Here is a 13572-nt window from a genome sequence, read left to right as displayed (position 1 = left end):
TAGAAATAGCCTCCAATTATTATTGTAAAGTGGACAACGCGAGCAACGAGAGGGAGTAAAAGGTATGAGTAGCGTTAACTAGTTCGTCCTTTTATTTTGTAACTTTACATAAAAAATCACGACTTGTTGTTCGTACTTGGTCGTATTATGTTTAGTTTAAGCTCGTCTATGTTTTCATTTTCTTTCCAAGTCCGACGAGAATAATTATGCAGGATACGTGTCTAATATCCACGATCCATTCTTGGTAACTTGTTTGCTCCTTCGATAGTTTTAATGATACTTTTATTCCCAAAATTTTCTTGGATATTTCTAGCGGTAATTCGACATTTAGTATCCTAAAATGGACTACACATAGTAGAAATATAATTACAAAATCGAGCTGATCTATGTTACAGTTTAATACAAAGTTTTATCGAAACAGTTTCCTTTATTTTTTTAGGGAAATAGCAGTTATAAATGGATAAACATATCATTGGTATTAAACTTGATCCCATTTGTAAAAATAACAGTTCTGGTACGTACGTTCTTAACGAGTGACTAACTTTCGTCGTCTTTTTAAAAACGTTCAGAGAAAGGACCTCACAAACAAAGTAAAGGATTCTTTCTCCATTATTCCAATAGCTTATTAAAAATTAACAATAATGAATTTTTATCCAATTCCAACTCTCTTCAGAAACTATGGAACGTTAAAATAGAAAATGCCTCGATAATCGTAAAGGCTGATTCGATGGAGAACGTAAAATCAATTGACTATTGTCGTTAACAGAATAATGTGAACGATAGCCAACCACGTGGTGGCGAGTCTCTCATAGTTGCCAGAACTAAGCGCAGATGCTTGACAGGCGGTGTGTGGGGTTCCCAGGGTCAGCAGAACTTTATCTGACGAATAAGATGGCGTGGTCTCGGTGCAAACTGCTCTTCCAGCGATCATTCTCAATTGCCTGGCATCCGACTGGGAAGCTGTGTGAATCTGTCGCGACTCGCGAAGCCATCTTCTTAGCCACAGACTGAGCCAGGCGATTTCACAATCGCATTCGAGGGGGTTCCCTGATACTTGCAACCCTCCTAACAAATAAAGGTTCACACGTGTAGATTTTCAAATAATTTTTAATGGATTTTAAGAATTACTTTCGTATTTTTAATATACAAAAAAATTTGTCTTTAAAATAATAATTTATTAATTAAGTAAAATATAATTTTACTTAAATGACATCCATTCAAAATATTTTATGTAGTTTAAATAATTAACGAGTTGCAATATTTAAACTAAATGAAATATTTCGAGTGAATGTCATTTAAGTAAAAATAAATTATTTTCTTTCTGTTCCGATAATTTACAGTCTCAATATAATATTCCTAGTCTTCGCTATAATTATGTTTCCATAGCAATAAATTTACCAATTAATTTACTTACCAGCAACCATGTTGGTCCCAACACTTTCCCACGAGAGATTCCCGTAGATAATCGAAGGGCTCAGCTCGTTTATATGATTATTTCTCAGGTCCAGAGTGAGCTGAGACAGTGTCTTCGTTAAGGAAAGGAAAATATCCGACTGTAATCTGCGAACTCGCGTGTCCTTGATCCGCAGGATCAGTTCACCGCCTTCGATGGTGGAGAACGCTTCCGAAGAAATCACTTCTAGATCATTACCGGAAATCGTCAGCTCCCTGAGCTGCTTCGTAAAGGCGTTCTGTATCTGGTGCTTCAGCAAATGCTCTGTAACTTGTATTTCCACGGTTCTCAAGGGTAAACCAGTCAGCAGGTGTCGAAGATGAAAGCCATCCGCTTCGGGCCACGTTTGAATTCGAAGATGCTTCAGGTATTTCAAGACGCGGAGGCAGTCTTTGTCAACCGACCTCGTTTTATTCAAATTCCTTAGCTTCAGGTCCTCCAACCTCGGGTAACCCATGAAACTCTCCTTTGTTAGTTCCTAAAGCAAATCGTTAATCCAATGTCAGCTCTAAACTGAATCATGTTGAGTTCTTGTAGGTTGAATGTTGCTTTTGGATGACTACTTGTTGGAAAGAATAATAATAATATTCTTTCAGTATACAGTGTAATACAAAAACTATGTAAAATTGTAATTTATTAAATTATTTTTTATAAACAATGACATTCTACATATTCTCGGGAATCTCTAGAATAGATAGATTACAAAAAAAGAATAGCTATTTATGTAAGTTGCGAAATTAACAAGAAAAGAACGATTAATCGATAGAAATATTGAAGCAATAAGTATTCGCACAACTGTTCAATTGTTAAAACTGCATTAAAAAAAAGAAATTTACATTAATTTATAAGTATATAATACTTGCTTCGTGGGATTTCCTTTTGATTTTATAATTATTGTAACTTTTCTAAGGATCAAATGAACTAAATTATTAGTTATTCGAAGTGGGATCTTCTTCCTTTCTAATTCGTACGGAACAATAAACTAATGTGTTTACGTTACAAACTCTACTGTAAATGGTTCGCCATAAGAATCGTACAAATACTTATTACTTCTATACTTTTACCCACTTTTCGCATTTTTCTGTTAATTTCACAAATTATATTAACTAGTAAATGTTGTTTGGACTATATCTATCTTAGAGACTTCCGAGAATATGTAAAATATCATTAATTATAAAAACAGAAGTTAAAAAACTACAATTTCCCTCAAATTATTGGGGGAAGTTGATCGGTGTACGAATACATTCTACATCCACTGTATATGATGAGACTTCTTTACTTTTTACCTGAGATATCTACGTTGTTTTAACCAGTAAGTAGTTTAAATACATTACTGCCTCGAATTTGTTATTTTCGGTATTTTAAAGTATCTTTTTATTCCAAAATAAACTTCTAAATCTATTTCCCCCCTTAAGTTTACCTCTCTGACCTTGTCTCTATACACCACACTTCTCTTAAAAGTACCCTTCCAGTGTTGTACACCCATTTATACTAACTTTCTCAAATCTTAGAAACTCGTAAATTCTAAATCCATGTTTACCAATGTCTTCAAGCTTATTCTGACCAATTGGAACATTCCAACGTGAACGTAAAAAGTAACAATGAAAGCAAAAGACCTAACTACAATCCTTCTCCACAGCTCACCTCTATCGGATTCCCAGAAACGTCCAGCTCCCTCAAAAGATTCAACTTGACATTCGGCATAGAGGTCAGCGAGTTGTTCACCAACAGAAGAACCTTTAGATCTTTCAGGAACTGAAACTGCTTATCAGACGTCGAGTCTATGTAGTTAAAAGACAAGTCCAGGACGTTCAAATTCGTCAGAGGTAGAAGAGGTATGTCTTTGAGGCCGCAATTGATGAGAAAGAGCTGCCTCAGGCCAGGCAGGTAGTGGAAGAGCTCCTTGAAATTTGCTTGAAGAACGTTCTGGGACACGTTCAGTCTGAGAAGCTTCCCCAGTGACACGAACGAATTGTCTGGCAGGATCGTCAGTCTGTTGTGTGCCAGATTCAAGGAGACCAATTGGGAAGTGGGGAACGCGGTGGAGTCGAGGTGATCCACGAAATTGTCTGCCAGATCTAGATCCCTCAACGTGTAACCGACTTCGAAGAACGAGGGCGAAGGGACCACGGTGAACTTGTTGCGACTCAGATCAAGTATCTCCAGTTTCGTCCCCTCGAACACGTCCTTAGGCAAGGATCTGATTTTATTGCCAGAGAGATTTAAAATCCGCAGGTTCTTCAGGTTTCGAAACTGCTCGGTAGACAGTTGAGTCAGCTGATTCTCGCTTAAGTCCAACAGCTGCAGCAAACCTAAGCCATGGAAAGACTGCTTCCTCAGGCTCTCTATCTTGTTGTTCTGCAGATTCAACGTCTCCAAGCGACTCAAGCCGAAGGTACCTAGAATATTGCAATGACTGAAACATGATCTTCGTTAGGGAGCAGTCGATTAGAAAATTAGTTTGCTTGGAAAGATTATGAAAAGTCTCATTGTAGGCTCGGAGATGTTATCTATAAACGTACGTGTGCAAAATATTCAGAATATTCACAACTCAAATTTGACATAATTTTTTGTTGTTTATATGTAGGAGATTTATTATATTAGGTGGACTGGAATGTAACGTCGTTTTTGTGATTTTAAATACTTGTTTATCATTCATCAGCTCATTGATTTTTATCGATTTGGCAATGGAAATTTGCATACAAAATGTAAACAGACCGTGGATAACGAGGGCGATTACATAATCGAATGAAAATAGAAATTTGTTAAAAATTTATTTATTTGAAATTAATGTAAAAGAAGCGACATTATGTTCCAGTTTACCTAATACTTTGTCTTGTGCATGGAACGAGTCACTGAGGAGAAATAAGGGTAAAAAAATATGATTCTTGCATAGACTACAACGTGTCTTCATGAATTTCAGATATTCAGATGTTTCCTTCTACCTGGTTCTAGGACGACGATAAAGTTGTTTCTCAGGTCCAAACTTCTGAGGTCCGGTGCATTGTAAAATGTATCAGCAGGCAGTTGGCTGATGTTGTTGAAGCTCAAATCCAGCCTCGTTAAATTGTTCATCGAGCTTCCAGCATTGACGACTGAAATCGCGTTATAAGAAACGTTGAGGGCGAAATCCGGTCCACCTATCTCTGCGATTGCGTCCAAGTCCAAAGTGGTCAATTTGTTGAACTCCAGGTGCAGGAAACGCAGATTAGGAAGTCCATAGAAGGCGTTCTTCTCCATTTTGAAGATTCTGTTGTAAGCCAGCGATAACGTCACCAATCTTGGGCAATCCACGATGGATTCGGGGCTGAGAAGTTTTATTCGATTTCCGGTTAGATCTAAGGACTTCAATTCGGTCAAATTGTGGAAGCTGAAGTCTGGAATGGCCTCCAAGAAATTGTAACCGAGCTTAACGTCCCTCAGTTCGGGATGGACGCTCGCTAAAAATATACGTTCCGGTAGATAATGAAGTCGATTCGACTCCAGGTTGATGTATCGCAATTGTTGGAAAGAGTAAAACGCGGTGGCTTCTATCGTTTGAAAATTATTATTGTCCAGAACTAGCCAGAGGAGATTCGACAGAGGTCTGAGGGCCCTTTGAGGAAATACGTCAGTGGCGAACGCGAAGCTCAGCTCCAGGATGTTGAGGCTCTCCTCGATGCCGACGAAACAGTCGTCGTCGAGCTCTGTTAAGTGGTTGAAGGACAAACTGAGCTCCTTTAGTCTGCCTGAAAGTATTGTTTTAAAGGTGATTTAAAGGTGTTTTAAAGGTCAAATTTCGGTTATTTTCAATGACGGCGACGAAACAAAGATGAGAGAAAGGAGGAAGGACAGATGGGTAGGTCATAGTTAATATTTGAACAATGTAATTGAAAATATTACGAGTGAGCATTATTTCTCAAGTTTACATATAAACATTTATATGCTGAACATCTTATTTAACGCGCCTCTTACTTTACAAACAATTACCTGAATGCTATAGATGAAGTTTTAAAAATATAAGAATAAAAATGGCCTACTTTGTTCGTCTTGTTTACCATGTTTAACTTATTCACTGTCAACTACTCGTAGTGAGCGTTTAAGGCATAAGTTTATAGTTTGAGTTAGATATTATTAAAAAGGATGAACGACAATTTTATATAAATCACCTTTTTAAAAAAAAAAAACTAATTTAACATCTGTATTAAACAACGGCGCCCAGGGCAAAACATTCTAAAAGCTGGCAGTGAATGGATTGAAATGAAATACTAGAACAACGTGACAAATAAGTGAGACACGTGAAATTTACCTGCTCCTTTGAATGTTTCCCCATTCAATTTCGTTAACACATTGTTCCTAAGCAGCAGAATTTCGAGGTCCTCTGCCCACTCGAAATCTCCAGATTGAACGTGAGAGATCTTATTGTAACCAAGATTCAAGTGCAGCAGCCTCTGGCACCTATTTCGAAACACGGAATGTAACTACCATTAACGATCTTTATTCATTTTCACAGTCACCATACATCATCAAGTATCAAGGAATAAAGTACCAACATGGTTAAAAATAACAATAAATTTTAAACATAAGTCTTTAGTAAAGTGTGAAGAACTAACAAAAGGTAATGGAAGGGGTAAAATTTACTCAATCTTTCTACTCTGGGGTTAAACGATAGATTGAGATAACCACCGGCCAAATCTGGTATAAAAATTGCCACTTGAAAGCGAGAATTACTATAGGAGCGAAGGATAGAAATAGAAATGGAAGATGGTACCGTAGCAAAGCCGTAACAGGAACCACGTCCAAGCTGTTAGTAGCCAGCGAAAGAGCACGCAAGTTCTCCGCAAACTCTTGAAACGCGTCGCCAGAAATATTTCTTATATCGTTATTGGCAAGATACAAGTAGGATAACTTTCTCAGTCGACTGACGGCCCCGGGAACGTTCGGCAAATCGTTGTTTTCCAGATTCAAGTACTCCAAGCTGTCTTCCAATCCTCGAAACGCATCGTCGTCGACGTTCTTCAGCGAATTCGATGACAAATGGATCCTCCTGATGTCGAGTCGGTCGAAAATCCCAGCAGGCAACGAGGTCAACTTGTTGCTGTCCAAGTTGAACTCTCTGATCTTTAAAGTGCGGTTCGTCATGCTAGGCGCCCGAATCCATTCGATGCAATTCTCGCTGACGTCGATGAACTCCAGGTTCGAGCTTTGGAAATCCGGTAGCTCGAGATACTTGAAGTCGTTGCCCCGTAAGTATAACCACGTGAGATACTTCAATGTTTTCAACGATGACGGAAAGGTCTTGAGGAGATTGCTGTTCAAGCTGAGCGTGTGCATGTTGGGAGGTAAACTGTCCTCCGAGAGTTCCTCGATGTTGTTGTTGTCGAGGTTCAACCAGACCAAAGACTCGAACGTGGAGAAACTTTTCGGTATGTCGATGATCGAATTGTCTCCGAAAAATGCGTTCGATAGAGTCTCTTTCGCGTGTCCCCAGTCACCGTCCAACGAGGTCAGATGGTTGCTGAAAAAGGACATTTTCTTTTTATCATTGTCTTACTTTACACTTCAATAACATCACTCAACTAACTATAACATTATATTACATTCAAATAAGAAAGAGAAGTAAAAATTTGAGTATGTTGCAGCCTTTAGAGCTCTTTCACGTGACGATACGCGTATCGCAATACGTGTATGCGATACGTATCTGCTAGCAAGATACTTATGCGATACTGTATCCAACTAATTTCGTAGCTCGGTGTTGATCATTTGTTTTTTAGTTAAACATATCTTCTTGTTTGAGAAACACGCGTTCTTAATTAGTGAAAACTTTTCTGAAATAATGGATGAGATTGAAGCTTTATGCATTTGGTTTCTACATAAAAAGCTATTAAAAGGAGAAAAGTTCAGAGAAAATATTGGGTTCATCCTATTAATAATATAAGAGAAGAAAAGGGAGCTTTTCATATTTTGAACTTTGTAACGATCCATGTAAATTCTTCAATTATTATCGGATGTCTAAAATTTTTTTATAAGGAAGGTGAACGAATTCGACGATACTGCGCAGCGTCGTATGAATGCTCGCATCTATTTCAATGTTTTGTCGGCCGCCCCGACGCAGAAAAAGTTGCCGACGGTCGATCAACCGCGGATACCGAAAATCAGTATCGCGATACTGTATCTCGCGAGAATCGCCGTCTTTATGCTTCCATAACATTATGTGTGTCATCGGTATCCTGCATACGCGTATCGTCGTGTGGAAGAGCTCTTAGTGATACTTAAATGAGTATCATTACATTAATAACAATTACGGTTCAAAATAAGTATTCATTTGAGACATTAATCGTGAGAAATTTGTCAATATTTTAATATCTATTCATTGCACCAACTAAATATTAATTTCTGACAATAGTTAAATTAATTATTAACAAGACTTATTATTTAAACAACGATAGGGAATATGATTTTGATGTGATATTAATGTTTCACGAATTATTTTCTCGATATATTCAACGAGCCTTCGAATCGACCTGTCACGACATGTCACGCGATTGTTGTTCGCCCTTCCCCTTCTCTACTTCGAGACGCACGTACGAACCGCGACCCTCGACACAGGTATGTGAGGGGCGAAAGCTCATTCTTCGACGATCCTTCGTTCGATACGGATCTCGCGATCGCGTCTCGCGTCCCTCCTATTTGTAGTTTCCCTTAGTTATCGTAGCTTGGTATTGCTTGTGGGTACCTTAGTTTGGTTTGGTTAGTTTTAAGGCATGTGTCCAAGTTAGTTTTAAGGCATGCGTGTACGAATGTCTGTCCTCTATCAAATAATTATTGATCATTTGCTCAATTCTTTTGTTTGTTCGTAGGTCCATATTGAACTCGCAACTTCGTTCTCCACTTCGGTCACTATTACTTCATGTCATAAGTGAAGTGGCTAACTGTGTAACTGGAGAGAAAGGTCGGTTGCCGTCCTCCTGGTGGATCTGATTCGAGAGGAAGACAATCGGCTCCTCCGGATTGGTTCTCTACTTCCTCCATCACGTTTAGTGTAGTCCAGGCTCCCGGCGCAGTGCAGTAAGTCCAAAGCGCAGTGAGACGGGTGCAAGTCGGGTCCTATAGTGGCTCCCAACGGGGTGCAGGGTGTGGAGGACTGGTTCGGAGGTGTCGGTCGTCTTCCTCTCGAGTCCAGATCCAACAAGAGGAAACGGGACTGACTCAGTAAGTCCAGTTTCATGGTCGCGTCGCGTCGTGACCTCAATTTAACTTCACCCTCTTAGTTCAAATAATTATTTGGCAGAGTCAGACTTAGACTTTGTAAATCGAAGGGAATTTTGTTTTCCTTTGATTTCCATCGTTTCGTACTTAGTATTAAGCTCGTCGACTCTATGTAGAGTATGTATCTATGTATGTAGACTCTATGTAGAAGGAGATCGAAGGAACTTTGATTCCTTCTATCTCCGGGTCTCCAGTCGCAGCAACCTCCACGCGGTGAGACCTGGTAATCGGTATTATTCGTGACAAAGGATTGTTCGTCACGAGTAATAGCGAGCTAATGGCTGCGAAATAGTAACAAGATCTTTAGATATAAGAATAAATGCTGCATTATAAAATTATAAGAAGGGTTAACAGAAAAAGAAATTGTTCTCTGTAAAAATGTTGAGTATGTTGCAGTCTTTAGTGATACTTGAACGAATTCTCTCGTCTGCACGTAAGACGAATCATTTAATTCAGCTATACTTTGACTGTCGACGTGTTAAGAGAACTCTTCATCGAAGTGTGTTGTTTGTATTTACCTGTGCATGTTGAGCCAATTTAATTTCCTTAGGTCACGAAAGGCCTTGAAAGGTACGTCCTCCAGGGCATTGTAACTCAGATCCAATGAACGCAATTTGTCCGCAATACCTCTAATAACAGAGCCGGTGGAGGTGTGAGTTTCTTTTTATCTTCGAAAAGAAAGAAACATAAATCTTTCTACAGAAGCAATCGCAGAGCTAGTCGAAGCGTCAGCAAGCGTGAAGTATCCTGAATACCATTGCAATTAATTCTCTTTTTACACGATAGACATGTCCAAAAAATCGTTATAAAGAAGAATATTTATAAAGTAAAAGATTTCAATTAATAGTGCAAAAAGAGTTTTGTGCAAAATCAAATGTTTACGGTTTTAACATGCCTATGTAACCTTAAGAACAAACTGTATTTTATCAAAAGGAGAAAAAGCAAATGAAAAGTTCATCCAAAGTTGAATTTTCTTATTTTTCTTCAAATAAAAAATATATAATATGGTATAGTAAAAGTATTACAAGTGGTGCTTCCATACTTTCTTATTTGATGAACAAAGCATTGTAAACACATGCAATTTCACAGATTGTTCTGACTTACGAAAAGCACTTATCTCCAATATTAGACAATCGATTGCTCATTAATCCCAAAGCTTCGACGTCAACCGAGCTTGTCAAGGCGTCGTTGTCTAGGGTCTGCAACCCTGAACCAACTACGTCTAGTTGTGCCACATAGCTCACTGGGACATCTGTAAAGAAAAGTCCAACGCTTCGAGAAATACATCTAAATATTTATTCCTAATGTTTAGAATTGTTTAGTGTAATGCAAGGAATATCGAAGATTATTCAAAAAATATAAAATAAAAAAGATAAAATTCAGTAATAAATGGTATGATCGTTTTTGAGTTCAAGTTTAATGACTTTATTTGCATCAGCTCTGCTACGTATTTATCTCTCATTTTGTTTCGTTTATACACCACGCGTCTGTACTTTCACATTTTACGTAATAAAGTCATTAAATAAAATAAAATTGATGTAATCACATGTCGAGGTATCGAGACCGAACGTGTCCATTTGAAAACTTCAAGCTGACCTTGATTTTTTATTGAGAAATAAAAACGAAGTAAACGTATCACGTGTTATCGACTGCAAACAGTTCCATCATTGTATTTCGGGATTGAAATACGAAGGTTCGTTCGAAAAATCTTAAGATTGAAATTTCGTCGCGAGTAATAGCGAACGAATGGCGGCGAACTTGGAATAAAATTTGTAGATGTAAAAAGTGGCCTCTTCATCCGTAATTCAAGGAATAACATGCATACCTGGAAATTTTGCAAAAGGTGTTCCCATACAGCTGATGTCCATCTTCGTGAAATCCTGGTCGTCCCGAACCCAGCACATGCACATCGTGTTGAACGTGCATGGTACGTTGTAACACTCTATCAGACTCGACGTACAAAAGACAAAAAAGATCTTGATGCAAACGAATTTCAGTTTGTCCGACAACATCTGCATTAAACAAATAAACGGCGTAAAGTTAAATACATTCGTTTACAGTAATTGGTGATTTAAAATATGGGGTCCAAGTATATACAGTTAATTCCATAATTTATGTAAGTTTCTTACTTTATATACAGTCAGTGTAAGAAGTATTCGTACAGTAACCAATTTAAAATAAAACTAATAAGAAAAGAAATAAGAAGTTAACATTAAAAGTAATAAACTTAAATCTACGCAAAATCTATGAGCGCTATGTTGATTAATTATTTCTTCCCCAAAAATTTATTAATAAAATAAATATATGAAGTTTTATTTTGAATTGGTTCCTGTACGAATACTTATTACACTGATTATATTAGGTTGTCCCAAAAGTTTCTTCCATTTCATTAATAAGTAATACATACACAATATTTTATGTCTAATATTATATTATTGAATTGTGCACGATTCATTTTGCTCCATTACTGTTACAACATGAATATCTATGAAATTAGATTGTCTATCTAGAGACGCGGTAGCGTCTCGACGCCAAGTACATGAAAAATTATACGCCACCGTGTATACTGGCGCTGAGGCTACCACTAGAGCTGTCGGAAAGACCGAATATTCAAGCGGCTTTCAAGCCGAGTCAAACCGGGACCCGATTTCCGAGCCTAGTCGAGTACTTGAAAAAACCGAGCAGCTTGAAGGATTCAAGCAACCCGAAAGAAACCAAGTAACTTGAATTTTTCAAGCTACCCGAATAGAACCGAGCGGTCCGAAAAAACCAAGCGGCCAGATAGAACCGGGCAACTCGAATGGTTTCAAGCTTTTCCGAGTACACATGTTAGTCCGCCGCCGGGCAACAATGGTATCAGAAAAAGATTTTTCTGATGTGTAACAGCGTGGTCTGTAGAATTTATATTACACGAATAATTAAAGAAAAATCTTTTTCCAATTCTACGCTTGTCTTGTTAATAATTAAAATTAATCGATATTATATCGTGTCTGGTACCATTTTCATCGGGACAACATAAGGAATCGATTGGTAATACATCCGTTAAGATCCGATAAGAAATACGGAAAATGATGGTCGACCTTCTTTGGGTCTAGTTTGCTGCGTCCTTTTTATGATATCATTGTTGGCCGTGAATTTTATTCTAATACAATAAATTGGTGCATTACACATAGTGGATCTCTTTCTTTATTTCTCATTTCATGTTTAACATTTCAATTTCTAGCGACAAGACTTTCTGCCTTGCGTTCTGTGTGCTTTTGAAAACTTAAAGGACTGAATCTGGTATTGTAATATAATAAATTGTGCTTTAGAAATAGTGGACCTCTTCTTCCATTTCATACTTCATTTTTAACATTTAAGTTTGTTACAACAAGACTTTCTGCCATGCGTTCTGTGTGCTATTGAAAACTTAAGGGACTGAATCTGGTATTGTAATATAATAAATTGTGTAAATTATTTGTAAATAACACATACAAACCATATTTTACTTGCAAATTAATGTAGAGTTTAAAATAAAAATACATTTGTCTTTTATTATAGTAAGCGTAGAGTCTACAATATACATAATGTGTCTGAAGCCAGATATAGGAAAGAGATGTCTCAAAGACATCAAAGGCAACAAAGAGAAGTCAAGCATTTGACTTCCAGGCCACGGACATCTAGGCAAATGTCTAAAAAGTCTCAGTTTGTGGTTGATACACTATTTAGCTTCTTCATTTCACTGCCAAAGTGCGGAGCAGTCAGTTTACATGAGTTGTCATTAGGGTCTGAACATCTGCACTGTTGAACACAGCATTTTAGCTGCTCATAGTTGGAAAGCACCGAATTTTTCATTGTGTTATACAGTGTCGCCTTTGCACTTTGCTAGAAAGCACCTTCATGAACTGGCAGCTCATTTCAATTTCACTTCTTTTTCTACTTTCTTGAATTTTTTTAGGGGATCTTCTATTTTTCTATGATTACTCTTTAAGTCCTCCACTTTTTCATGTACTTGACGTAATTTTTTTACTTTTTTGAAGTTTTTTTATAAGGATTTATATAAACACGACCACATAAAATAATTGAGTGCAACTCGCGAAAGAAACTTTCGGGACAACCTAATACTTCTACTGTTTCTCTAAGTTCTCTTCATTTCACTTAATTGTATCTACTACCATCTCCCCAACAGAAAAAGCATATTTTACTCTGTAAATTTATTTCAACATGCATATTTTGTATATTTAAATTCCTCATTTCGTACATTTTCGTAGATCATTTATTAAACTAAAAATCCTCAAACCCATTTTGGAAAACTATGTTTATTTAACCGCGAGTAACCTGTACATCGTAAGGGTCGTTGGCAGAGAAAGAAAGTAACATACTAGAAACAAACATGTCTGTGTCATCGAACGAAAAGTTAGATATTCGATGCTACTTTAAACCATCTAAATGTAATAAAAGAGAGAGTAAATCAAACCTTTCTATGAACCGATTTTTACAGTATTTTCGATCGTCCTTTCGAATCAGCGGTCAAACCGGCTCCACTAGACAATTGGCCATTTAAAAACGGATCTCGACTCCCGACGAGCATTCATATTTCATTTGAAACATTAACACACAAGGAAAACGACGGAAAAACAACAGGACGCGAACTCGAGGGAGAGCTACTGAATGCGCGAAGGTGCGGAGCTGGAAGCGGCGAAAGCGCATGTTCCTTCAACCCTATGGATCGAACCAGACGCAAAACAAATCCTAAAGTCACGTTCAGATTGCTGCAACGAACGTGGCAAAATGTGTATTGTATTTTATATCTCTTTATTGTGTAACGAATTATTTTGTTATAAACACATTTCCTTTTCACAATGTTCTTTGCTTATATCTAACTCCTTACT

General features: G+C 37.5%; 1 protein-coding gene across 2 annotated transcripts; it reads right to left on the bottom strand.

Annotated features, from left to right (window-relative positions):
• Positions 1 to 69: 69 nt before the first annotated feature.
• LOC128885215 (chaoptin-like) lies at positions 70 to 13362 on the bottom strand. 2 transcript variants are annotated; one of them, XM_054139127.1, is made up of 10 exons: positions 13158 to 13362; positions 10527 to 10713; positions 9806 to 9953; positions 9220 to 9330; positions 6204 to 6950; positions 5742 to 5890; positions 4399 to 5181; positions 3098 to 3852; positions 1415 to 1931; positions 70 to 1065 (listed from the first exon to the last, which is right to left on the bottom strand). In XM_054139127.1, exons 2-10 carry the CDS (start codon positions 10711 to 10713, stop codon positions 743 to 745), a joined length of 3720 nt encoding a protein of 1239 aa, XP_053995102.1. In that variant the 5' UTR covers positions 13158 to 13362; the 3' UTR covers positions 70 to 742. The 2 variants fall into 2 exon arrangements, with proteins under 2 accessions (XP_053995102.1, XP_053995103.1); XM_054139128.1 differs by lacking the exons at positions 10527 to 10713; positions 13158 to 13362 and having other exon boundaries at positions 9220 to 9369; positions 9806 to 9940.
• Between the last annotated feature and the right edge of the window lie 210 nt (positions 13363 to 13572).

Source organism: Hylaeus volcanicus, chromosome 2, assembly GCF_026283585.1.
Source record: "Hylaeus volcanicus isolate JK05 chromosome 2, UHH_iyHylVolc1.0_haploid, whole genome shotgun sequence".
Taxonomy (NCBI): domain Eukaryota; kingdom Metazoa; phylum Arthropoda; class Insecta; order Hymenoptera; family Colletidae; genus Hylaeus; species Hylaeus volcanicus.
This window is presented reverse-complemented; position numbering and strand designations above follow the sequence as displayed.